This window comes from Benincasa hispida, chromosome 12 (assembly GCF_027475165.1).
Source record: "Benincasa hispida cultivar pf3 chromosome 12, pf3_genome.v1.1, whole genome shotgun sequence".
Classification (NCBI taxonomy): Eukaryota; Viridiplantae; Streptophyta; class Magnoliopsida; order Cucurbitales; family Cucurbitaceae; genus Benincasa; species Benincasa hispida.
In genome coordinates, this window is record NC_143489.1 from 33,880,838 (window position 1) to 33,908,369 (window position 27,532).

The following is a 27,532-nucleotide window of genomic DNA, read 5'->3' on the forward strand; positions in this document are numbered from 1 at the left end:
AATTGGAAGACATATTGACATTATTTACAACATTTACCTAAATGATGATGCAGACTAATTTGTAAAAACTAATTATGTACATAATTATAATGATATGTTTTAAGATGAAATAAATAGTAGGACTGATCTTAATCTTCTATATAGTTGTGCAAATAATATAAAGCACAAATTTTATGTACATCAATACCATGTCATCCCTATGCTCATCGTGCATGAAGTTTTAGGGCTAGCCTCGTTGAGACTCCCTTTTGGGCTTTGTCCTAGGACTTGTCTTTCCTTGTGCTTAAATGAGTCTAGGGTTTAATTGAATGCGTACCAAATTCTTGGTCACCTTCAGCTTACATATGTTTGGGCACGTTACCATTTTGAACATCCATGACTTCATTTGTTCTCTACTTTTGGCTTAGGAGTCGAGATAGACTGACCTTTAGAACCCTTAGATAGAGAACATGCTACCATTGAGTCCAATGCAAGTCCGAGCATAAATCTTTTCTAGACCCAGGGTTTAGGGCATGACTTGAACTTGAGTTTCATCTATTTTCTAGTCTGACTGTCTTTGAACCTATCCAATCTTCATTTTGCCTCTTCTTAGTCCTAAATTTCTATAACACTAGCTATTTATTTGTTGGTTTTTTTTTAGTTCAACAATATGTGAAATTGAATTTTTCACTTTTGGTTGAAGAGTATATATCTAAACGAGTTGATTTATGACTTCAATTTTAATTATATATTTTTTTATACAACAAGTGAGTAAGAAATAAGAATTACATCCTCTATTTTATTTCTTTTCTAATGTGACCCATTAAAAATGGAATTTAAATACCATTTATTTTGTATAGACTCACCAGCTATTATTTTATCTTGAAGAAACGGGGAATCAAGGATGAAACCCTAATCCATCAAACTTGTATAAAAACCGATAAGTCGGCTCACAATCAGCACAACTTGAAAATGGAGTTTCGTCCATTGGCTAATCTGGTGATCATCTCCTTCAAGTCGATTCTCTGGTAAGCGGCGCATTACTTAGCAATTAGCGTAAGCATCTGATTTTCCTTTTTAGCTTTCCTTTTCCTGCATGATTTGATGCACCAAATAGCCCCTTGCTTCTCCGAGTTTAGTTGCAAGGAAAATCGAGAAAAGGGTATACTTGTGGTGCTACATTCATTTTGGCTTTTACATCTATGGTTCTGGGGAAGATTTTCTCTAGCTCAACCCTGTTTGGCCAAAGAAACAATCATAAAGTCCTCTTCAAAATTTGAATTTTCCAAATGTGTTGTTCCCTTTTCATGGGGTTGTCTCAACTTGACTCTAAAGAATGTAAAAATGGCCATTCAAAATGATGAGGTATTTTTGAGGTGAACCTATGATGTGCCTAACTCATATCAAACAATGCCTTCAAAGTTCTCTGATTGATGTTGTTGGCCTGATGTATTTTGACATTGCATTTTGTTGCTATCTCTCCTGAATTTGAATTGAAAGGAAAATGTTGTTTTGATATTCTTTTAAGGATAAGTGAATGGATGCAGATAATTGGAATAGCCTTTTTGTATTGAATTGACTTGTTGTAAGTGAAGCAAGGCAAAATGATGAAAACTTTGTTATCTGAAACTGATGTGGAACTTATGTCATTCTGGTCTTCAAAGTTCTCTGATTGCTTTGCTGTCTCGGTGTTTTCCATCATATTATTTATATAATTGGTGTTTCAGTTTGGATTTGAAATTATCATATCCATTTTTCTTGTATTTTGAGTTACCTGTTTCTTTCTTTCCCATTTTTTTACAGCTTAATTGGGTAAGTAACTATCAATTTGGATATTTTCAAACGATTTTGGGAATGTAAGCAATACTGGTAGCACTAAAATTCATGGTCTGCAGGGAACTTGTATCTCAGGCCATACGAGCATTGTGCAACACTAAAATCTCTTCTTTTCTTCTCTTTATTGCCTCAGTAATTTGCATGAAATAGCCGAGGCAGAACTGGAGAGGACATAATGAAATTCTCTTTGTATTTGCTATATGAACAACAACATAGTTTATAGATATTTTCTAACAATATTACAGCATACCATGCCCATTCCACTATTAATTGCACAACTCATAAATATGTAAGTAATTCTTCGACAAGATTTTAATTTATATCTTAGGATGACTAAGCTTCAGCAATATGTGGTTCCTCTGTATCAGTCTGCACCAATGAGAGAACGCATCTTTGTTGAAGCTGCCATCTTTAGTACTACTTTCATTAAAATATGCTACCTATACTTTAAGCCTCCGTCTTTTAAAACAAGCTCAAGATCCAATAGTCTGATGACACTACCCTCCTCCTTTGTCCGGGCTTGGGACCGGCTGCGTAGAAGAAATGCTGCTTAATGCATGACACAGGCAGAGTTATCATGTCATTATAAGTTGTAGAATAACATGATTTTCAGGGAAATTGGAGCTGATGGATGTCGACTTGGTGATGAAACACACCAGGTCAAGAATCAGAGGCTTTAAAAGGGATCAAAACACATGGGCATGGATTCTACAGAAGTGCACCCTCTATTCACTTGGGACATTGGGATGCACATTCTGTTCAAATTCACTTGAATGATATAATAAAGGCTAGCAGGAAGAAGCCACATGCCAGCCAACAGATCCAAGCAAGGTTTGGATGGACTAAAAGACTTGCTATGATGCAGATACCAATTGCAGCAAATAGAGCCCCTAACTTTTCCAACAGAAGTGCAATTTTTGGGAATGCATTTTGAAGGAGAACTCCAGCAAATGAAACTGCAAAGCCAATCAACATAACAGCCCCAAAAAGAACAGTAGGAAATGGAGGAGTTGAAGAAGATAAGCTGAAAAACAAAGCTAAAATTGCCTGAAAAGTTAGACTAAGAAATATCTTCCCAAGCTGAGGAGGGCTGTTGACTGGTGTAGAAGGCCTCAGCATGTTGATGTGAATTGGCAGGCAATCTGATGCTCCCAAGGTAGAACTACTTATTCCAGGATTTCTATTTGTGATTGCATTGATGACGGAATAGAGTTCTTTCATATCTATGGAGGTTTCATGTGGAGTAGTTGCTGCCATTGGGAAACAAAAAGGATTTGCTCAATGTACTCTCAAGTGGTTCCCTTGGGCTAATGCGGTCTTGCAGTTTCCTTTTATATTGTATGGATTATTCTAGAATATGTAGAAAGAAGTTTCAGTGATTCTCCTACAAGTTTTTTGATTAAATTTCCTTGACAATTTGTGATCACTTTTGGGGTCAAGTAATTTCTACTACTGCTTGCTTCTTTTTCGTACAATAAACATGGCCCACTGCTCTTTCGTGGTATCGACTGCCTCAATTGCTGATTGGATGGATGGCTAATGGAAAAGATATAAAGAGCTATAGGACTTGTTTGAAGGGATGGATGTTTTTCTAACAATTTAGTTATTTTCTTTTCAATTTTTTAGATACGAAGATTAAGATTATAATAGTTTGGAATTTCTATCTCACATTTAGAATAAGAAAATTTTATTTTAGGCTTGGTTCTTGAACTTTGAAGTTGTGTCTGAACTTTCAAATTTTAAATTTTAGAAATTTATGTATCCAAAGTTTAGGGTTTTGTACTTAAAAATTATTCTCTTGGTGGGAAAGTCTAAATACGAAAATGAGGTTAATGTGTTTGTTGATTCCAATTTTGTTCAGGGTTTTTTATTGGTTAATCTGTCCAAGACTTAGTTATCCATGCTTGAAGATGATGTTAATCTTCGACAATCTGATTTGAAGACATTTCTCCATGGGGGAATTTGCTTTCTGATCTGATTTATCCTTAATTTGTCTGTTTTGTATTTGTATTAAAAAAAATATCAAATTGGAGATCTATTAGGCACAATTCATTAGATGGGTAGGAACTAATGAATTGGTTAATTACCAAAAAGAAAAAAGTGCATTAGTTTCTTCCAATGAAGTTATTATCTAATGGTAAATTCAAAATTTATTTCTTAAACTATTTTATTTATTCTAGTAGAATAAAGGAGAATATGTGTCAATTACTTTATGTTATAGATGTGACGAATTAATATATGTAGAACAACGTGCCAACTTCCAAAGACAACATCATATAGGTTTCTTTATGTTGAATGTTGCTTAATCAACCAATTAAAACTGTTTCTAATCATTTAATTAAAATTGTTTACTGTCAGTTTTCTTTATAACTACTTAATTAAAATGATTTATTTCTTAAAAAAAAAAAATCAATGTTGGATGGATTGCTGCGCTGCACCTCTAGCCAGTCATCTCCGATTATTAAAGTATATGTCAATTAGCTATGTTCATTTTGTTAAAATTAGAGCAAACTTTAGGTAAGTATGTTATAGAAATTTTAGGTTTTTGACCTTCAAAGTTTTTGGATCTATGTCTATTTAATTTCTATGTTATTCAAAGTTTTTATAAGTTAGACTTATATCATGATAATTCAATATTTAATCTTACATTATTAAATGTAATTTTCAAATCATTAGAATTTATTTTAAATTATTAAAAGTATAATTTAGAATGATTTTCAACGTGTCAAAAGTGATTCTTTTAGAATCACTCCCAACCATAATGTGGAAGATTTTCTAGAGTACAACAAATAACTTAGGCCCCGTGTAGTTTTAGTAACATTCATCCTATATTTCTTGCTTTCTTATCTACTTTATAACCATATTAAAATTTATTCTTGTTTTTGAAATTTGTTAGGAATTTAACTCAAATTGTAAAAAAATAAGCTTAATTTTCAGTAATAAAAATAAAATTATCAAAGGGGGTCTTAAAGATTTGATGGGCAGATTGATTAAGCACCATCCTAAAAAATATATATTTACTTTATAGATAGCACAAAAAAAAAAAAGTATTTTTTATATTTTAAAGAAGAAAACCCTTGGAGGGGAAGTGTTTTGATAAGAGAAGGGGGGGACACTGATCCCATCCCATCCCATGGGCCATACCATGTCCCACTTTATACCTTTTGAGAAATTTCCCACAACACTTAACCATTTGAAAAACTTGGGTAGCAAGTTTGGGTTGCCCCTCCTTAATTTCCAAGAAGCTTCCTTTTTCCTCCTCCCCTTCTTGCCATTATATAAAAAAACAAAAACCAAGTTTCTAGTACAAAATACCAATATTGACCTGATCATCTTTAAAAGCTTCTCTTATTACTACTATTTCCCTCCTTTCTTCACTGAATGGGATGCCAACTAGGGAAGGAAAGAAGAAGAGAAATGAAAAAATCAGACCAAATTTCTTTAACTTTCACTCTTCCAACCATAATCTTAAACTCCATTCTGTTTGTGTCTTTCTACACTCTCATAATTCTTATGTTTCTTTCAGGAAGAAGTAAAGAAGTGAAGAGTTTCATGTTCAGTGGCCTTTCTAATCCCTCCTTTGCCTTCGATGCCTTTGTTGTATTAGTTGCCTTTGCTTTCTCCGGTGCTTTGGGTGCACTTTTGATTCCTCATAGACCTAATTTAGCCATCTTTTATGCCTTGTATTCTGTGGCTTCCACTGCTTCTGCTTTGCTTTTGTTGATTTTGGGGATGTATTTCTCATTCACACATGGCAAAGTCCAATAGAACTTTATTATGATTTGTTTCTACTTCTTCTCATGTCAATGTTCTTTAATATGAATCTAAGTATTGATCTCAATGTGATGTTATCAAATAAGAATGTGAAGCAAGAATATTTTGCAAACTAAATCATGGATTATTGCCCAACTCTCTTGTACTTTAGAGCCATGTCTTTAGCTCAATTTCTATATGTAATGTTTTTTTATTCGATTAAGACCTACAAAGTTTCGATAATATTGATCTCTTGAGTTGTCTCAAATGACAAGATCTTCACGTTAACAATCACAAAATACTCAAATATATTGGTCGATAACAATTCAAGAGTCAGGGGAGGTAGTAAGTAGAGGCTTGAAAATCCTTCTTTCGTTTACCAAATGGCTGCACAATCATGTAAACGATGCACCACGAACTAAACGATAGTTCAATTAAGTAAATGATTGGACGAAGCATTAGATGATTGTATAGACGACAGTTGACTGAAGCTAGACGATCGTGTAGACGATAGCTGAGGAGTTAAACGATCGTATAGGCGATTGATCGCGGAGCTAAACGATCGAGTACATGATCGTATAAACGATACTTTAGCAAAATCTAAACGATTGTAAAGGTAAGAAGAAAAGACACAGGAGTTTAAATGGTTCGGCCAAAGGCCTACGTCCATTGTGCAAATTGGGAGGTTCTCTTTTATTACTCTTCAAAGTGTTACAGAACAAATGTTTTGCTCTCTCGTTTTCTAATTCACTCTTACATTAATCTCGCATTTGATTTCCTTTATATAGGTGCAGGCGATTCAATCAACGGTGAAGATCTGGTGTTTACAACACTTAACAGAAAGAGGTCAACAACAGTTCAACTACTAGCTGCGATGTTCTTCTTCTTGATTTCGAGTCTTTCTGTAACAATCTCCACCTTTGTAAGCATCCAAAGTTCTTTCCCTCTTTGCTTCACTGAGCTGACTTGAGCTAACATTTTTCAGGTAACTCCAGAAGGTCCAAGCATTTGACAAACTTGTTTAATGGAACAATTTTGGTTAGCATATCAGCTGCATTATCAGAGGTATGAATCTTCACTACCTCGATTTCCCCTTTCTTAATCTCTTGTCTGATGAAATGATATTTGATATCAATATGCTTGGTTTTGCTATGAAACTCCTGGTTCTTAGATAGGTATATTGTGTTTTGGTTATCACAATAGATTCTGACTTTTGTTTGTGTTATGCCGAAATCGTTTAGTAAACCTTTAAGCCACAAACCTTCCTTCACAGCCTCAGACAATGCGATGAACTTGACCTCTATTGTGGAAAGGGCCACAACAGGCTGCAAAGTAGCTTTCCAACTGATCAAATTGTTCCCCCATAGGAAAACATAGCCTAATAGGGAACGTCTTCTATCCAAGTCCCCTGCATAGTCTGCATCTACATAACCATAAAATTCATCATTGGATGGCTCATTCTGTCTATATAAGACTCTTGTCTCCTTGGGTGAACATAGATACCTTAGTATCCACTTGATTGCCTCCCAATGTCTTCTACAAGGGTTTATCATGTACCTACTGACCATACTTGTTGCATAGGACAGGTCTGGTCTTGTAGAAGTCATAAGATACATAAGAAATCCCACTACTTAGGAATAAGGGACAACATTCATATGGTTCAAATGCTCTTCATCTATGCTCTTTGGACTATTGGCACCTGAAAGCTTCATATGATGTGCAAGAGGAGTACCTACTGGCTTAGCATTCTCCATCGTGAACCTCTGCAATATCTTTGAACAATATTCAGATTGACTAACTAGCAATCTACCCTATTTTTTGTCTCGTTCTATCTCAATGCTTAGGATCCTCATTGACTCCCCTAGGTCTTTCATATCAAATTTTCTCTTAAGAAGCATTTTCACTTGCCTCAGTTCTTCTTTGGATCTCCCGGCCAGTAGCATGTCATCTACATAGAGAAGTAGATAGACTGGTTCCTTGAAGCTACTAGAATTTATGTAGACACACCAATCATATGAGCTCCTTTTGAACCCCATCTTGGAGATCACTTCATCAAACCTCTCATACTAGCATCTCGGTCACTGTTTGAGGCCATATATGGACTTTTTCAACAAACACACTAGGTCTTCTTCTCCACTTTTCACACAACCTTGAGGTTGCCTCATGTAAATTGTCTCATTCAACAGTCCATGTAGAAAGGCTGCTTTACATCCAACTGATCTAGCTCCAAATCCTTTTGCACAACTAAGGAAAGGAGCAACCGGATGGAAGTATGCTTCACAACAGGAGAAAACACCTCATTGTAGTCAATGCCTTCCTTTTGAGTGAACCTCTTAGCAACAAGCCTAGCCTTGAACCTAGACTTTTGCACACCTAGAATCTCTTCTTTAAATTTGTAAATCCATTTGCATGAGATAGGTTTGTATCCTTTACGCAAAGGTACTAGTCTTCAAGAGTCATTTTGATTGAGGGACTCCATTTCATTATTCATAGCCTCAATCCATTGCCTAGCATCCGGGCTGTTTGTTACTTCTTCAAAGAAAGTTCATTATTACTCAAAGAAATGGCAGCACTCAATGCTATACTAGCAAAATCAGACTCTTGGTATCTTGCTAGTGGTACAATTGTTCTTCTAGGTCTGTCTCTTGCCAATGAATAGTTGTGCAAGTCTCCATGTGTCTCAACTTGTTCACTTGACACATGCTCACTAGTTTCACCAGCCTCATCACCTTATGACTCTTGATTTTGAGAGGAAATAAAAGTTCCACGATCACTTTGAGGCTCCACCTCAAATCTAGTGCTACTAGTCTTTGTCACTATAGAAGATGGTTGTTCTGTCATCATGAACATCTCATTTTCTTTAAAAACCACATCTCTACTGTTCACACACCTATTTTCAACTGGATGCCACAGCCTAAAGCCCTTTTCTCCTAGTGTAAAGCCTAAGAACATGCACTTTACAACCCTTGGTTGCAACTTCCCTTGGCTTTGATGCATGTGCCTACACAACCAAATACTTTCAAGTGTTCCAGCTTAGGTGGCTGCCCTGTCCACCTCTCTTTAGGAGTCTTCAGCTTTACGGATTGATGATGACATCTATTAAGAGTGTATATGATGTAGGAGATAGCTTCAGCCCAATATTTTTCAGGCAATAAGGCATTGGATAGCTGATATCTTAATCTTTCCAGCATTGTTCTATTTAATCTTTCAGCTACTCCATTTTGTTGAGTTGTGTACCTCACAGTTTTAGCCCTTACTATGCCATACTCCCTGCAAAACAAATTGAACTCCTCTCCACAAAACTCTAAACTGTTATCAGTTCTCAAATCTTTAATTTGTTTAGAGGTATGCTTCTCAATCAAGGTCTTCCATTCGTTAAATCTACTAAATACTTCATCTTTGGATTTTAAAAGTAAACCCAACTCTTCCTTGAGTAGTCATCTACAAATAAAAGAAAGTACATTGCTCCACTAAGAGATGGAGAGTGAGCTGGCCCCCACAAGTCTAAATGCACATATTCAAGGATTTCCTTTGAAGTGTGCTGTCCTTTGGGGAATTTTTGTCTTGTTGCTTTGCTCAATATACAATGTTCATAGAATTTAAGGCTATCTTCAACATCCCTTGGTAGAATTCCTTGTTTAGATAGCATTTGCAGCCCTCTCACATTGATATGAGCAAGCCTTTTGTGCCACAACTCATCTTCAGTAGGTTCCTCATCAGTTGCCAACAGGGTTGAGAGTGTCATTTGCACATCCTTGATGACATATAAACCATTTACCTTGGTTGCCACCAAAACCACTTTAGAATCCTTAATAATTTCAAAGGTGCCTCCCATACCCCTATATTCACAGCCTATGGCATCGAACATCCCCAAAGAAAGGAGATTCCTCTTCAAAGTTGGAACATGCCTCACGTTCCTTATCAATTTGAATGAACCATCCTGCATCTTCAAGGACACAGACCTTATTCCCACAGCTCTGCAAGTGTTATTATTTTCCATGTAGATCGGCCCACCATCCCAATTCTTATAAGTGCAAAACCATCCATTGGATGGTGTCATGTGAATTGAGCAATCGAAATCTAACACCTAATCTTGAGTCTCCATAGTATTCTGGTCTCCACCTTCAGTAACAGCTAAAGCAACTGAATAGACTAGGGAATTCTCTCCTAGAACAACCTTGGTCTATTTACCTCCCTTGTTCTATTGGTTCAATTTTCTCTTCAAGGCATAACAGTGCTTTTTCATGTGCCCCATTTTGTGACAAAAATGGCACTTTATCTTGGACTTATCACCATTGTTCTATTTTCCCTTCCCATTGTTCTTGTTCTTCCGCTTTGAGAACAAACCTTCACCTCCTGGTTGATCCTTCTCAGTCATTTGCAATTCAAGTTCTCTAACTCTCGTAGCTGATATGATAGCTTCTGTGGTAATCCTTTCTCTACCGTATTTCAATGCAGTATTCACATCTTTCAAAGATTCTGGTAGAGAATTTAGTAGTATGAATGCCTCATTCTCTTCCCCAATATTATCTCCAATTAATCTGAACTTAGAAGACAATCTCTTGAACTCATTAAGATTATCCGTGAGGGACTTTGCTGCATCCATCTTGTAAGTGAAGAATCTTTCCCTCAAGAAAGCTTTGTTAGGCAGACCTTTGTTGAGATATATCTCATTCAATTTATTCCACAAGGCATAGACAATAGGCTGGTCGACAATCTGCCTCAAAACATCGTCTGTGACATTAAGAACAATGTTCCATATGCATTTAGTTCAATAGTCTCTTTGTCTGCCTCAGAAAGAATTTCAAGGTTCTTTGCAGGGTCCGTAATGGTCAAGCGAGCCTTCTGCTACCCTAAGACTGCTTTAATCTTTGCTTTCCATTGTTTACAGTCTGTCTTGCCATCAAATTTCTCAATCTCATATTTGGTAGTTGTCATTCTTGATCTTCAAGATTGACTATTCTGAATCAAGAATTCAAATCTTGGAGCTGTCTTGAACTATTCACTGAGCTCTAATACCACTTGTTGTCCCATATGACAAGATCTTCACGTTAACAATCACGAAATACTCAGATATAACGGTCGATAACAAATCAAAAGTCGGGGGAGGTAGTAAGTTGAGGCTTGAAAATCCTTCTGTCGTTTACCAAATGATTGCACGATCGTGTAGACGATGCACCACGAACTAAACGATAGTTTAATTAAGTAAACGATTGGATGAAGCATTAGACGATCGTGTAGATGACAATTGGCTGAAGCTAGACGATCGTGTAGACGACAACTGATAAGCTAAACGATCGTATAGACGATTGATCATGGAGCTAAACAATCGAGTACATGATGCGATAGAAACTTCAAGATCGTGTAAATGATACTTTAGCAAAATCTAAACGATCATAGAGGTAAGAAGAAAAGACACAGGAGTTTAAGTGGTTCGGCCAAAGGCCTACGTCTACTGTGTAAATTGGGAGGTTCTCTTTTATTACTCTTCAAAGTATTATAGAACGAATTCTTTGCTCTCTCATTTTCTTATTCACTCTTACATTAATGTTACATTCGATTTTCTTTATATATGTGCAGGCGATTCTCAACGATGAAGCTCTAGTGGTTACAACACTTAACAAAAAGAGGTCGACAACGGTTCAACGGCCAGTTGCGATGTTCTTCTTCTTGATTTCTAGTCTTTCTGTAACAATCTCCACCTTTGTAAGTATCCAAAGTTCCTTCCCTCTTGGCTTCACTGAGCTGACTTGAGCTAATCTTTTTCAGGTAAATCGAACCCGAGAAGGTCCAAGCATCTGCCAAGCTTGTTTAATGGAACAGTTTTAGTTAGCATATCAGCTGCACATTTTATTGTTACCTTTACCACTATCGTTATTGTTTGACCCTAACGGTAATTAGAGATGTCCAAAAAACCCATGGGGTTGGGGCCCCGCGGAGACCCCCCGAATAGGGTGGGGAATCCTCGAATACACGGGGGATGGGGGAAGGTGTGGAGAATTTTTTTCCCGTTTGCAATTCAGGGTCGGGGACAGGAAATATATTCCCCGACCTCGACCTCGACCTCGACCCCACCCCGTGTCCTCGTCTCACCTTGAATTTTATATATAAATTATAAATTTATAATATATATATTTATTAATATTAATATTGTAGACTTTGTTAGGATAATTATGAAGTTTTTAATTATTTAAGTTTAAGACTTTATTACTTTAATTCCTTAGATGTTGTAACATTTAAGATAGAATGTTCTAATTGTTGCATTATAATTTATAAAAATTATAAGAATTTAGCATTTTAATTATATCTTTTTAAATTGAATGTGTATTATTGTTTTTATTACCAAAATCGATAATATTTTATTTAAATGAAAGTTGTATTGGATATGTTTAAGGAATTGTTAAAAATATATATTTAATTGAAATAAAAAATTGTTAGAGAAAAATGATGGCAGGAAAATTTTCCCGACAGAGAACCCCAATCCCCACGAGGAATCTTGGCCCCGTTCCCCGCGGGGATGGGGACGAGGACGGGGAGGGCTTCCCCGTCCCCGTCCCGCTCTGTGGACATCTCTAACGGTAATGGTAACGACAAGGTAACAATAAATGTGCAAATTCATAATTTTCATACTATTACAATAACAACATTTTTAACGGTAACAATAATGGTAACGGTAAAGGTAGTAGGTCCCACGTAGTTTTCAACTGCAATCAAATTGAACCCTCTTTATTCCTCAAACAAATTACATGATTTGATTACAAATTTCAAGGCGAGCCTCATATCTCATTACGTTTACAGAAGCAGGTAAACAACAACAAAAGTAATCAACTGAGGCTCACTTTTTAAATTACTATTGTTTTATTAGTTTTCAACTGATGTAAGCCTAAAGTCGTATTTATTTTAGGAGAAACGTAATTCATCAATGATAATCTAAAAAGTGACTTCCATTTTATTACGTTTATTGTTGTTTATCCATGTTCTAAAATTGTAATGAAATGTAGGGCCCACAGTCAAATCTACAATCAACTAATGCAATTTGATTGTGGAGATGAGGGTGATCAATCTGATTGTGTTTGAAAATTATGTGAAACTCACTATAATTGACCCTAAACGGTAACAGTAATGGTAACAGTAAGAAGACAATCAATGCAATGTAAACAACTTCAATCATAATCAAATTACGTTTTGTCAATTTATGCAAATATTTTATTTTATTTGCTATAATTATTCTATTAGATTCTTTCCTGCTCTGTCAATATTTTCCTTATTTCATTAATTTTGTATTCTATTTAAATTAGGGTCTTGTACTCTTGTAATAATGAGAAATAGTGCAAAAATAATACTTTTTACATATAGTATCAGAGTAGAAAAAATATACTAAAACCCTAAAAACCCTAATTTTTTAAAAACCTTAGTTGTGTCGTCATCATCGTCGCTGCCGTCAAGCCTTTCCTTGTTCATTGTCGTCGCTAGTCCCTCAAAGCCTCGTCGGACATCAAATCTCCATCAGAGCCATCGACCGTTGAAGCTGGTTTTGCTTCTTCGTTTGCGTAGTTTTGCTTCTTCGCAATTTTTTTCTTCTACCTCTGTTTAAATAACCATTGGCGACCAGTCATCGATCAAGCCTGCAGCTGTCGCCACCGGTTGCCGCCTCTCACTACCGCCACTGTTTTCTCTTCATTTTCCCCCTTTTTTCTTCCCATATCTACTATTTTTTTCCTCTTTGGGTTTGTTTTTTCAACAATATGTCAGATACTAAGGCACCTATCGCTAAAGTTTGCAACAATCGTATCCATCCAACCAGTCCCATTGTCCAAATAACCATTATCAACTTAATGGGGATAATTTTCTTCGTTAGTCTCAAAGGGTTCAGATGTATATTCGTCAACAAGGGAAGATTAGTTACATCACGAGAGAAAAAACTGCCCTTAGTCCAGATGACCTATTATTTGCCAGGTGGGACGCTGAATCCATAGTTATGACTTGGCTTGTCAATTCTATGGTTGAAGACGTCGGCTTTAACTACATGTGTTACTCTACTGCGAGCGAATTATGGGATAGTGTAACTTAGATGTATTTTGATTTGGGCAACCAGTCACAAGTGGAACCTGAAATTGGGTGATATACGAAAAGGCGCTAACTCAGTGGAGTGGAAGTCTATAGAGGACCAAAAGCACTATAGAAAATTCGTTGAAGATGGTTGTATTTACAAGTTCCTTGTTGGCTTCAATGTTGAGTTTGATGAAGTTAGAGGTAAAATACCTAGAAAAACCACTCTTCCAACTACTAATGATGTTTTTTTTTAAGTTCGTAGGGAAGAAATTCGCAGGAATGTTATGATTTTTTTTAAAAAAAACTATTGATTCAGTTGAATACTTTGCATTGGTGACTGAAAATATTGCAATGAAGGCTTCTGATCAATCAAATAAGCCACATGAAAAGCCTCGTGTCTGGTGCGACCATTATAATAAACTTCGACATACGCATGAAACTTGTTGGAAACTTTATGGAAAGCCTACGAATTGGAAAAGTTCTAAGCAAGGTGAGTGAAATTCTCATCAGCATACCTCTAATGCTAATGTTGTTGACTCCAACATGTTTAGTAAAGAGAAAATTGATCAAATTCTAAAGTTGCTAAAGACCACATCATCATAGTAATCCTAGTGTTTCATTGGCACAATCAGGTACTTGTCCTCAAGCTCTTTCTTTGCTTAATTTATCTTCATGGATTATTGATTCTGGAGCCTTTGATCATATGACTAGTTCCTTTTGCCTCTTATTTATTTGAATCCTATTCTCCTGTGTATTGCAACGAAAAAATTTGCATTGCTGATAATAGCTTCACCTCTATTGCAGGAAAATGAACTACTCCTTTGACTAAAAACTTACATTATGTTATGTCCTTCATGTTCCAAAATTAGCTTGTAATTTGTTATCTTATAGTAAAATCTCTAGGGATGCTAACTATCTTGTTATCTTTTGTGACACTCATTGCAGCTTTTAAAATCATGACTTGGGGGGGGGGGGAGACGATTGGACGTGCTAGGGTGATTGATGGTCTCTATTACTTTGTTGACGTTTCAGCTAGTCATAAAAAAAGTTCAGAGCTTAAGTAGTTTCTGTTCTCCTTCTGTTAAAGAAATTATAATGCTTTGGCATCGTAGATGAAAGCATCCTAATTTCTTTTACTTAAAGTATTTTTTTCCTGATTTATTTAAAGGATTTGATTATTTCGTTTTTCAATGTAAAAGTTGCATTTTTGTTAAACGTCATTGATCCAATTATTTGTCTAAACCTTACAAGGCTTCATCACCTTTTTCCTTAATTCATACTGATGTTGTTTGGGGTCCATCTAAAGTCTTGACTCATAGTAAGTGTTAATTTGTTACCTTTATAGATAATCACATTCGTTTAACTTGGCTTTATTTGTTAACAAAAAAGTCAGAGGTAAAAGAGATTTTTGTTCGATTTTACAATATGATTGAGACTCAATACACTGAATATGTCAATGAACAATCAACCAATTTTTTGCAAGATAAGGTATATTTCTTCAAGCTACATGTTGTGACACACCTTAGCAGAATGGCATTGCTGAGCAAAAACATAGATAGTTACTTGAAGTTGATCGTGCCCTTATGTTTTCTATGAATGTTCTAACATATTTGTGGGTTGATGCCATTCTTACGGCTGCATATCTGATTAATTGAATGTCATCTAAGGTTTTGAGTTTTAGAACCTCTCTGAATCACTTCAATGAGTCTTTTCCTAATAATCGATTGTTTTATGATTTTACCAATTAAATTGTTTGGTGTACTACTTATGTCCATACTCCTACCCTTTCTTGAACTAAACTTGATCCTTGGGCCACTAGATGCATTTTTGTAGGTTATGTCCCTCATAAGAAAGCTTACAAATGTTTTGATCTTTTGACCAATAAGTATTCTGAGAGTATGGATGTGTCTTTTTTAGAAAATCAATCATTTTTTAGCCCAATTTCTCTTCTGGGGAAGACTTCTAACCTTGAAGATAATTTTTTGGACACTTCATCTCTCCCAAACATTGGTTGTCCTGAAATTATGAGTTCTAGTCCTTCGATGCCAAGTGTGGTGAATTTTGCTTCATGGGGAGAAATACTACAAACTAACTCAACAAGTCGAAATCATAAACTTCAGGTTTATACTAAAAGAAACTTGACTAGAAAAGATCGAGATCAAACACTTGACTTATCACAGGACCAATCAAATACTTTAATGAATGGTTATGAAGATCCATGTATTAGACATTTTACCCCTATTTCTCCTAGTTCTTCATTTCCTTCTAATCCTTTACCTGATGTCTCTGATCTTGACATTCCGATAGCCCATAGAAAAAGGTATTCGTTGGTGTGCTAAATATCCTATTACAAACTACCTCTCTTACCATAGATTATCTGATGATTATAGAGCTTTCACCTCTAGGATAACAAACCTATTTGTGCCAAGGAATATACATGAAGCCTTGAATGTTCCGAATTGAAACTTAGCAATTATGGAAGAGATGAGTGCTTTAGAAGAAAATGGCACGTGGGAAGTTGTTGGGCTTCCAAAAGATAAGAGAACAATGAGATGTAAATGGGTGTTTACTATAAAGTGAAAAACTGATGAGAGTGTTGAAAGATATAAAGCGAGGCTGGTTGCTAAAGGCTTTACATACATATAGGATTGATTATCATGAGACATTTGCCCCTGTTGCAAAAATCAATTCCATTAGAGTATTGTTATCTATCACAGTTAATTTTGAGTGGCATCTTTATCAGCTTGATGTGAAAAATGTCTTCCTTAATGGTGAGCTTGAAAATAAGGTAGAACTTACCACCAGGTTTTGAAGCTAATATTGGAACCAACAAAGTTTGTAAGTTAAAGAAATCTCTCTATGGCCTTAAGAAATCTCCTAGAGTGTAGTTTGGGCATTTTGAGAAAGCAGTAACAGGTTATGGGTTTCGTCAGAGACAAACAGATCACACTAATTTCAACAGCCATACTAGTCATGATAAGATGGTTGTTTTATTAGTTTATGTTGATGATATCATTCTCACAAATAATGATGAAGCTGAAATGAACAACTTGAAGAACAAGCTAGCTAATGAATTCCAAATTAGAGACTTGGGAACCTTGAAATACTTCCAAGGGATGGAATTTTCTAGGTCAAAACAAGGTATCCTTGTTAATCATAGAAATATATTGTTGATTTACTTGAAGAGACGGGCTTACTTGATTGTCATATAGTAGAAACTCCTATTGAGCCAACTAAAAATTGCAAGCTGCAAAGGATACAGAGATAAAAGACAAGGAGAAATACCAGAGACACGTGGGAAGACTTATTTATCTATCTCATACTCGTCCAAATATTTATTTTGCTGTCAGTATGGTGAGCAAGTTCATGCATGCCCCAAGGCCAACCCACTTTGAAGTTGTCTACAAAATTGTAAGATATATGAAAGGGACTCCAAGAAAAGAGATACTATTTAAGAAGAATGGTCATTCACACGTGGAAATTTATACTGACACTGATTGGGCAAGTAGTACTATAGATAGTAGATCAACCTTTGGCTATTGGTCCTTTGTTGGAGGCAATCTTATTACATGGGAAAGCAAAAAACAAAGTGTGGTAGCTAGGAGTAGTGTTGAAGCAGAGTTTAGGGTTTTAGCACATGACATTGTGAGGGGATATGGATAAGAAGATTATTGGAAGAATTGAAATTTATCCAGGCATTTCCTATACGGGTTTACTGTGACAATAAGGTTGCCATCTCTATAGCACACAACCTAGTCTTACATGATAGGACCAAACATATAGAGGTTGATAAACACAAGAGAAGATTGATACGGGAGTGATATGCACTACCTATCTTCATACAAAAGAGCAAATTGTCGATGGCTTCCAAAATTACAATGCAACAAATTGAGCAAGCTGGTAATGGAAGACATCTTTAAACTAGCTTGACGGAGAGTGTTGATTTATGCAAATATTTTATTTTTTGTTTTATTCTCTATAGTTATTCTGTTAGATTCTTTCCTACTTTGTCAGTATTTTCCTTATTTCATGTATTTCATATAAATTAGGGCCTTGTACTCTTGTAATAATGGGAATTAATATAGAAATAATATTTTTAACACACGTTTACAAAATGCCTAAGTAAAACGTGATTAAAATAAAGCAATCTAATTACTTCTGTGATTGAAGCTTATTACGATTTATTCATTAATAGAATCTCATACAATTCCACCAATTTTGATTACAGATTAGTAAATGTTTCCTAAATCATTGCATATTATTGCGGAACTAAATAATTACACATTCAAAAGTAATTATATATTAAAGGTTTGAGACTTAAATTGTTACCTAGCATGGAAATAAAAAATGTTCTCATTTTTGCCAACAAAAGCATAGATTAACGGACATTGTGTTTATATTATCAACATCGTGATATGAGGTTCGATTCCCCTACCTCACATTTTAATTACAATACCTTTGCGAAAAAAGGGAAAAAAAGTTCTCATTTCAAATTGGTTTTGTAAACATTTATGTTCATGGATCTTTATTGTAGACATTATTTTCGACGGGTATTAGTGTAAACATTAATTCTTCCAGTTTGGTTTTATTTTATTAGTCCTTATACTCTCAAATGTTCGAATTTAGTCTTTATATATCTAATACATCTTAAAATTAGTAATTTCAAGCACTTATATTCATCACAATTAGTGAAATTTCTTGATATTGAGTGGACTTCTATTGAATCGAGAAATAGGTTTTGTTGTCTATCTTTTACAAATTCTGTCCCAGTAGGACATGTAGTTCTATTATTATGAAAAATTTTCATTGAGAGAAAAAAAAAATTGAAAGATCTGCATCTATAGTACTTTTGCTATCAAAATTGGTTAAACAATAATAATAGTTTGTAGGTAAGAGAAGGCACCAATTTGAATATGTTTCCAAAATTGATAGAGAGAAGCTAATAGAATGAGACTATTTTATATGAATGTGTATATATATATAATTGAACAACAAACCAAGAATATGGAATATTTCTAAGATTTATTGAATCATAAGACTGAACTTAAACATCAGAAAGTAGAAAAACTAAAATGAAAACTAAAATGAAATGAAATTCAAAGCACACAACCTTAAATGATATTTCACCTAACATCTTGTGGGAACGAATTTTTCTTCGACACTGTTTTCTCAAAGGGAAAAAAAAAATCCATAAAGAGAGAGCCCATTTTTCTTGATGGACCCATACCATAAACTGTACGAAAATATCAGTTCAAAACAAATGCCTAATGGATGGGTAAGGAGATGCCCTTTTTATGTTATAAAAAAGAAAAAAAGGAGTCACTTAAATGACAGAACAAAGACAATGAAGGAGAAGCCGCATGCCAACCAACATATCCAAGTAAAGTTCTGATGGACTAGAAGAAAACTTGCAATGATACACACACCAAATGCGGCGAAAAGTGCACCAATCTTTTCGAACAAACAGGCAGTTCTCGGGAACGAGTTTTGAAGGAAAAGAGCAGCAAATGAAGCTGCAAAGCTAATCAAAACAGCAGAACCAAAAAGTTGAATCAAAAGTGGAGGAGAAGAAGTTGGTGAGCTGATGAACAAAGCCAAAACTGCTTGAAAAGAAAGCCCAAGAATTGTCTTGCCAAGATTTTGAGGGCTACTGGCTGTTGCTTGAGCGGTCTGATTCATTCTAATGAAAATTGGTAAACAATCTGATGGTGTGGAGAAAACGCTGATTCCATAGTTTCTTCGGTTGATTGTAGGGATAAAGGAAGAAAGTGCATTCATATACAAAGAGGTTTGTAGTGAAGTTGAAGCCATTGAAAAAAGAAAATGAAAGTTTCCTCAATACTCTCAAGGGGTCTCCCTGAGACCAATTTGTTTCTTTTTTTAATAGTGTTATGTGATTCTACTATAATTTTTTTTTTTACTTTTAGTACAAGTCCTTGGAAGTTTCTTAGGAATTGTGTGTGTGTGTGTTTGACTATTGCTTCTCTTTCACACCCTACCTTCACTCAAATATACTTTCATGGTATTTACTTGGCTATTGAAGGGTGAATGGAAAAATATAAGAAAGCTTTAAAACTTTTTTAAGTTAAAGTTGTTGGTTATATACTTTTTTTTACCGATGTTTTCAAAAACCAAGCCAAAGTTTTGAAAACTAAAAAAAAAATAGTTTTTTAAAATGTGTTTTTGTTTTTTAAATTTAGCTAAGAATTCAACTCTTTTACTTAAAAAGAAATATGGAAATCATAGTAAGAAATTGAGAGAAAATATGCTTAATTTTCAAAAACAAAAAATTCAAGGGGGCGTTTGAGGCAAATACTATCTTAAAACTATAATGATCACAGTAAATATTATTTTATAGTCCCCAATTAACTACAGTCAACACTATTTCAAAACTCTCAATATTATTTCAAAACTCTCATCTGCTAAAATATTTACTATTTGCTACAACTTTTACTATTTTTGCATTCATCATTTTTTTTTATTCTTCGCTACAGTATTTAATATTTCCTTCTCAAACTAAAATAATTTACACCTCAAACACATACTATTATAACTCAAATTAAAATAATCTACACCTAAACACAAACTATAATAACCCAACTATAATAAAATAGGACTATAATAACCAACTTTTTGCCCCAAACGCCCCCCAAATGATTACGAAATAGAACCTTATTAAACCAACTTAAATATATAATATATGCACACACTAATATGAATTATGCCCAACTAAACAAAATTCCTTTAGAAATATCATAATATATATATATATATATCACCCTAAAAAAGTATATCTAATTTTTAAATAACAGTAGACTAACAAAGTCAAGAGTAAGGTAGTTCGGTAAGAAAGAGAAACCCCACTTGCATTCAAATACTTACTCGAGAAGAGTTCTCTTTTTCCTTCTTTGGGTTCGCAAGTTGTCTTGTTTTTGTGTTTCTCGTACTTGCTCAAGAAGTTGCTTTTAACCTTCACAGAATTTTCCAAGAAACTTTCTTTCTTGCACCCTATAAAACCAATGTTTCAAAGTCTAAAAAACAGTACAACCAAGCTCTTGAAAACTTTTCACAATTTCCCTCCTTTTGCTCGATGGAAGATGGTGTGCAAATTAGAAGAGAGGAAGAAAACTATGAAATTATCGAACCAAATTGCAATGACCAAAATCTCAACTTCTTTCACTCTTCCAACAATAATCTTAAAATCAATTTTGTTTCTGTCTTTGAACAGTCTTACAATCCTTGTGTTATTTGCAGGTAGTGCAGTGGGGACTGTGATTTTTCATGGCCTTCCTTCCTCTGCCATTGATGCCTTTGTTATCTCAGTTGTCTATGCTTTTTCAGGTGCTTTGAGTGCTCTTTTGGTTCCTCAAAGGCAAAACTTAGCAAGATTTTGTGCCTTGTATTCTCTGGCTTCCATGGCTTCTGCTCTGCTTCTGCTGATTTGGGGACTGTATCATACACTCATTCTTGGCAAAGCTCACTACTAGACGGCTTTATCAGATTTGAATGTGTTTGTGTTTATGTTTTTGTGAAAGCCCTTTTGAGTTTTAAATCTAAATCTTCTCCAAGTGTTTTCAATGATTTGAAGCAAGATTTGTTAATTCCTCTGTACTTTGTACTCTTAAGCCATCTCTTTTAGTTGAATTTCTTCTTTTTCTTTTCCTTTTTTAATGGAATCAATAATTCGATTTTTCATTAAAGAATGAACCATTCAACCTACAGTGAGAGTAGAACTCCTTTGTGCTTAGCTTAGTTTTTTTTAGTACAACAATTGTGAGGAGGGAGGATCGAACCTTCAACCTCTAGATTGGAAGATTATGTCAAACCATTGAACTAGGCTCACTTTAGCTTAGTTTCAGCTTTGTGTTTAGCTTAGTTCTAGCAGAATAAATGAAGCAATTGTTTGGAATTAATTTAATAATTAATCTATTGGTTATTACAACTTAAGGGGCATTTGGGGCAATGAGTTGTTATTATAATCCTCGGTTATTATAATTTTGTTATAATAATTATAATAGTTTGTGTTTTAGGTGTAGATTATTTTAGTTTGGATTATAATAGTATATATTTGAGGTGTAAACTATTTTAGGTTGAAGAGGAAATAGTAAACAATGTATTAAATAATAAAAAAATGATGAATGTAAAATAGTAAAAAAAAATGTTGCAAATAGTAAATACTGTAGTAAATGAAGGTTTTGAAATAGTATTGACTATAGCTAATTGTGGATTACAAAATAGTAGGTACTATAGCAAGAAATTACCGTATTAGCATAGTCCTTATCTCAAACGCCCTCTTAGGGAGTAATTATATTTGAGCTATTAAATAAGAATATTAAGAGAGTGTTTGAGATAAGGAGTAAAATTGTTTTGTTCATGAACTCAATAATGTAAAGAGCTATAATTAATGTTTTTTTAATCATGGGCTCACAAACTCTTTGAGTCAAACAAGAAGTGGAGTTAACCAATGCATTCTCCCAACTCCTACTGCTCGAGCCTCGAGCTAAACATGTCCCACGTGTTTTAATAATAGGCTTACCGATTTCTCATATTAAAGTGTGGCTCATTGAATATATTAGATGAATGGTATTTAATTGGATCTATAGTCCTCAATAGATTACTTCTCTTTTAAGTCTTCTATTTTCAGCGAAATAGAGAAATTTGCCCTTATCTTGTATGAGTTGCATAATTGAAGAAGATTCATAGCTCATTCCGTTATCAATTTTATTTATTTATTACTTTTTTTTTTTCAGAAAACAAGAAACAAGACCGGACTACATAACTACATCTAGAAATACAAGTGAAATAAACCACTTAGGATAAGGAGAGTGGAGAAGAGAAGTTCACCCTTTCAACGCCTTAGATGCCGAAAAGTGGGCCAGAACATTAATAGAAGGCCGAACATGCAATTATCTTCTTGTAGGTTTGAAATCTTCCAATTGTATACTTTGAATCCCGGTACTTCTATTTCCAATGCACATATCTGTTCATAATTGTTCTTGAATAATTATAGATATAATCCAGTCTATAACGTTACAAATGATTTGATTTGAAGGTTTAAGATCCTCCCATAAACCTTCAATTCTCTTAGTAACAATGACTATAATATATAACGAATGGTTACTAAGGCCAAGTTAATAAACGACCAAAATAATTTTTTCTTTTTTATTTGTATTTTGTAATTTTTCTTTATAAAAAGGATCATACATGTAAATATTTCACTAATAAAAGTACCAAATAAATTTATCCAAATTTATGTCACCTAGATTCTGAGTCATCTACATGTCTGTATATGTAGCAGCATCCAAGAGGCCCAACTAATGGCTAAAAGAAAAGTAGGAATGATATGTTTAAATGATTATCCACAATACATAACCTTTCATTCCTCTGATAAAATATTCATGTTTGATAGAAGTGGATTCTTGAAGCATTTATAAAATGTAGAACAAACCAGAAACTATCCATGCCACATATAATATTTAATTGAAACACCACTTTTCTTATGAATTTTATATAAGTAGATGTTGGTGGGGTGAAAAAGAATATGCATATCACATTTTGGTGATGTCATTTTCAATAATTTAAAGCTCTTTCTTTTTGTTCTTTTCCTATAAAACCTCTTTACCTTATGCTTTCTGCTTCCTTATCAGCTCAGCAATCTCCTTGTAAAACCTTTCAAATTGCTCATAATTTGAATATGAAAATCTCAGGAGCCCATTTCCCAGCACCTGAAAACTACGGCATGATTCAAAATCTCAACATCAATGAATTATTGTCTTATATTCCTATTGACTCAACCTCTACTTCTGATGATTGTGATGGTCAGAAACACAAACCTGGGATTGTTATCGATGAGAGGAAGCAGAGGAGAATGATATCGAATCGGGAATCGGCGCGAAGGTCCCGGATGAGGAAACAGAAACATCTTGATGAACTTTGGTCATTAGTGATTCGTCTTCGTACAGAGAATCATAGTCTTATGGAGAAGTTGAATCAGTTAACAGATTCTGAACAACAGCTTCTTCAAGAGAATGTCAAGCTTAAAGAAGAAGTGTTGGATTTTCGTCAGATGATCACTGACATTCAAATGGGCAGTCCTTACGCGACTCACTTGAGAGAGCTGGAGGAAGCCCCCTGCAATACCTTTCATCTCGTGGCTGAATCCTCAAGCCAATCTAACGAGTAGAGAAGTTCCCTTCCCCTGTTTCACAAGATCATAGCTATTTCCTCACCTAGTTCCTTCCAGTTTCTCTCTGTTTTAGAATGCTTGTAATAAGCCTTTACCCTTTACTCAGCAGTATAAATTGTTGAAATAGAAAATGGGCAAATATCATTTTATACTCCTAATATCAATTTAAACCCTAAACTAATAATTGTATCAATTTGACCTTGAACGTTTGCAAGTGTATCAATTTACACCCCCATTATATTGAAAAACTCAAGTAAAACTTATAACTTTGTTAATTAAACCTCTAAACTTTCATAGATGAATCGATTTAGACTCTTATTCATAATGTCCTTTGAAAATTGTCCATGCATTTACTCTAATCATCCATTTTTCAAAACTGACATTTGAAGAAATCTATACGCATTTGAGAATTAACTGCATGGATGATTTTCAAAGGTAATCGAAATAAATGAAAATTCAAGAGTTTCATTGACTCAAATTATAAGTTATATATAATATTGGTTGAACGAAATCTACGGGAAGATATAAATTATACACTTAGGAAAGTTCAAAGTTTAAATTGATACAATCCCGAAGTATAAGGGTATAAATCAATATTTAACCAACCAATAGACTTCAAAATCAGTTCAATAAACACCTTGGTTCTCTCTGGGGACTTTTGTCAAACACCTGGTGGGCCAAAGCGGTTGAAAACTGTTCAATAGATTAATCAAGTAACAGGAAACCAACTAATCAAATGAAGCCAGAGTTCTGTAGCAAGTGCAGTGAAAAACAAGTATATTTTCCAAGAACTTATAAAAATAAGAACCAATTACACAAAATGGTAGTGGAAGTGGTGGTGATAGTGGCAAAATATCTACAAAACTATATAAAAATCAAGAGGCAAAAACATGGAAAAAAAGCAGTCATCTAGACAAACCCATCTGCAATTGAACTCGAATGATTTTCTCTTTTTTACCTGAGCATCGAATTCCTTGCTTCCTTCAACTTGGTTATAGTTCAACCAAGATTATCGCTGTCCTCAAATCTTCATTTTGGATTCTACAAAATCGAAAGAGGGAACATATTCCAGTTGAAGATTCTAACCCAAATCACGTTTTGATTCTTCTTTCATCCTTCAATCGTACTTGGGTGAATATTAATAAACATCTCTGTTTTTCAGAAACCCTTTTGCAAGCAAAAACTGCCTAACTACCCAAAATGCTAATTCCTAGCTGGGTATCTAATCTAACAAAGTAGCAACTTTATTGCTAGGGATTTGGAGGCTTTTTCGTCGCGATTGATTCCATTTGATAGTGATTTCTTGTTGATGCATTTTTATTGCGAGCATTAAAGTTTGTTTGAGAATAATTTTGCCTCGATTTAATGCCTGCTTTAAATTGACGTGAAGGCAAGAACTGAGAAGAGAAAATATCGAATTTTGTAACATTTTTTTTTATTATTATTACAAAGTTATGTAACCTGAATCTCCTATCCTTGTGCACTTAAAAAACTATTTTAATTTTTTGTTTTTTATTTGAAAAGTTAAATCTATTTTCTCTCCTCATCTTTATTCCTTTTTTTTTAAAAAAAATCGAATTCTTAATTAAATTTCAAAAATTAAAAAATTGATTTGGTTTTTGAAAAGAAGATTTTCAAAAATAGAAAAATATAAAAAATTATATATATAAAATAACGAAACTTAATCTTCTTTGATAAATGCTGATAGAGGTCGATAGAAATCTATTAGTGATAGAAACGAATAGAAATATATCATTTATTATGTGATAGATACTAACAAAAATCTATCAGTGTCTATCAATTTTTTTTTTCTATTTCTGTAAATAGTTTTGCATTTTTTCTATTTGCAGAAATTTTTCTTTTGAAAATATATAATAAAATAAAGAATTTAGAGGTAAAATGATATTTATAAACTTAACTTTCAAAAAATAAAAATAAAAAACTAAATAATTATCAGATAAGGACTAAAGTAAAAATGCTCACAAGGTCGTTAGAGGTAAGAGATCGAACCGCAAATTTAAAATTGGATAAAAATAAATTTACATCAATTGAGTTATATTTACGTTAACATATTAATAATAGTATTTTGTAGCTAAGTTTTAATTTACCTTTTTTTTCCGCTTGTTTTAATATTTTTTATCTGCTTATTTTTGTGACCAGGTTTGAGTAATTTTATGATTGGGTTTAGAAATTTATGTGACATAATTATGTGTGTTGTTGTTGTTATTTATTATTATTATTATTATTGTGTGGTGTGTGATCTATTGATTTGTTCATGAGCAATTTTCTAATTTGATTTTCAGAAGATTCTAATTTAATTTTTAAAGTTTAAAAGCATAAGATTAAACTGAATAATTTATTTAATATCTAATATAAAATAATAAAACTTTCTTTAGTACAAGTTGGGGTTCGCAAAGAAGGATATATTTTTGTGCAAATATTACTCTCATTCATGAGGATAGGTGTACTATTTTCGTAGTTAGTTTTTAATGAATTTATTTTTATCTAAAAAAACGAACAAGCGGAATGTGAAGGTTTGAATTTATGATTCAATAAAAAGAATACACTTGCCAATTATCAAACTATGCTGTTTTTTTTTTCTTTCTTTTTTTCTTTTCAAAATAAACAAACTTATTTGAAATAATTACACAAATAAAAGTATTCTTACTAATAAACTATGAATGGGAAGAGAGAAAATTATACTTTTACCTATGAATTTGGCCAAATCAATCCATTTTTATTTCTTTAGTGTACAAAATTTTGAGCATATAGTCAATCTCCCCTAACTTTAGAAGAAGGATGAATTGCTATAGGAAAAAAAAACCATGAGTTGATGATTCGATGTTATATTGATCCATTCATTTCTACTTTAAATATGTTAGTTCAGCGTATTTGAATAGATAAGACACAAATTCGATCATCCAATTCTCAACATAGAGTCGTGAGACTAAAACAAATTATCTTAAAACTTTTATTTTCATCCAATTGAACCTTAGTTTATGACAGACATTTCAATTTTCTCTCTCAATATATACGAAATATATTTTAAATAATGTCAAGTTATAAGTTTAGTATATGAACTTTCACATTTATATTTAATAAGTTATTAAACTTAAAAATATATATATTTAATAGATGTTTAGGGACCTATTATGTGCTCCAAGAACCATCAAACACAAAATTAAAAAATTCATGAATTTATTTACAAAAAGAAAAAAAAATGGTTTAAAGTTGAAGAATCTATTAGACACAATTCTAAAAGTAAAATTATTTTAAATGACAAAACTACTGAAAATATTTATAAATAATAGCAAAATATCATAGTTTATTTGCGATAGACCATGATAGATCGTGACAAGCTACTAACTATGTCTATCATAACACAAATAGAAATAGATAGTAGTCTATCGCGGATATATAGCGAAATTTTACTTTATTTGTAAATATTTTGGTTCATTCTCCTATATTTGAAAATAGTCCAATCTAAAATTGTAATTTAACTTAAAAATGTATATTCTCATCACACATTTTCAATGACCTATAAAACAGAGACATTATACAAAATATACCATGAAATTGAAAGTTTTAAGGTATAAAATTATTGACCTTGTAAAATGAGAATAATTCAATTGGCATAAAGTTCGTATAATCAACAAAATGCTAGTAGTTCGAGTTCTCTCACCCTATGTTATACTAAAAATATATAAATAAAAACAACTAATATTT

General features: G+C 33.6%; 2 protein-coding genes, 1 long non-coding RNA gene and 2 other non-coding genes across 11 annotated transcripts; all 5 read left to right on the plus strand.

Annotated features, from left to right (window-relative positions):
• The first annotated feature begins 868 nt into the window (after positions 1 to 868).
• Positions 869 to 3,294, plus strand: LOC150031953 (uncharacterized). Its single transcript, XR_016525563.1, has 2 exons — positions 869 to 1,007; positions 2,429 to 3,294. It is a non-coding gene; the product is annotated as an uncharacterized LOC150031953 (long non-coding RNA).
• On the plus strand, positions 1,331 to 1,414 carry LOC120068680 (small nucleolar RNA R160). The gene has a single exon (XR_005479311.1). It is a non-coding gene; the product is annotated as a small nucleolar RNA R160 (small nucleolar RNA).
• LOC120068678 (small nucleolar RNA R160) lies at positions 1,578 to 1,656 on the plus strand. The gene has a single exon (XR_005479310.1). It is a non-coding gene; the product is annotated as a small nucleolar RNA R160 (small nucleolar RNA).
• Positions 3,295 to 5,111: 1,817 nt separating the features above from the next.
• On the plus strand, positions 5,112 to 12,521 carry LOC120092775 (uncharacterized). 7 transcript variants are annotated; one of them, XR_016525041.1, is made up of 5 exons: positions 5,113 to 6,253; positions 6,357 to 6,472; positions 6,554 to 6,633; positions 11,149 to 11,256; positions 11,338 to 12,521. XR_016525041.1 is itself a non-coding variant. In XM_090307772.1 (5 exons), the coding sequence occupies exons 1-5, from the start codon at positions 6,212 to 6,214 to the stop codon at positions 11,395 to 11,397; spliced, it is 366 nt and encodes a 121-aa protein (XP_090163898.1). In that variant the 5' UTR covers positions 5,113 to 6,211; the 3' UTR covers positions 11,398 to 12,521. The 7 variants fall into 7 exon arrangements, 2 of the variants coding, with proteins under 2 accessions (XP_090163898.1, XP_038906901.2); XR_016525043.1 differs by having other exon boundaries at positions 6,363 to 6,472; XR_016525044.1 differs by having other exon boundaries at positions 5,113 to 6,184.
• An 8,069-nt stretch (positions 12,522 to 20,590) lies between these two features.
• LOC120067221 (basic leucine zipper 43-like) lies at positions 20,591 to 23,999 on the plus strand. Its single transcript, XM_090308251.1, has 3 exons — positions 20,591 to 20,961; positions 22,371 to 22,575; positions 23,328 to 23,999. The coding sequence occupies exons 2-3, from the start codon at positions 22,521 to 22,523 to the stop codon at positions 23,801 to 23,803; spliced, it is 531 nt and encodes a 176-aa protein (XP_090164377.1). The 5' UTR covers positions 20,591 to 20,961; positions 22,371 to 22,520; the 3' UTR covers positions 23,804 to 23,999.
• Positions 24,000 to 27,532: the final 3,533 nt, after the last annotated feature.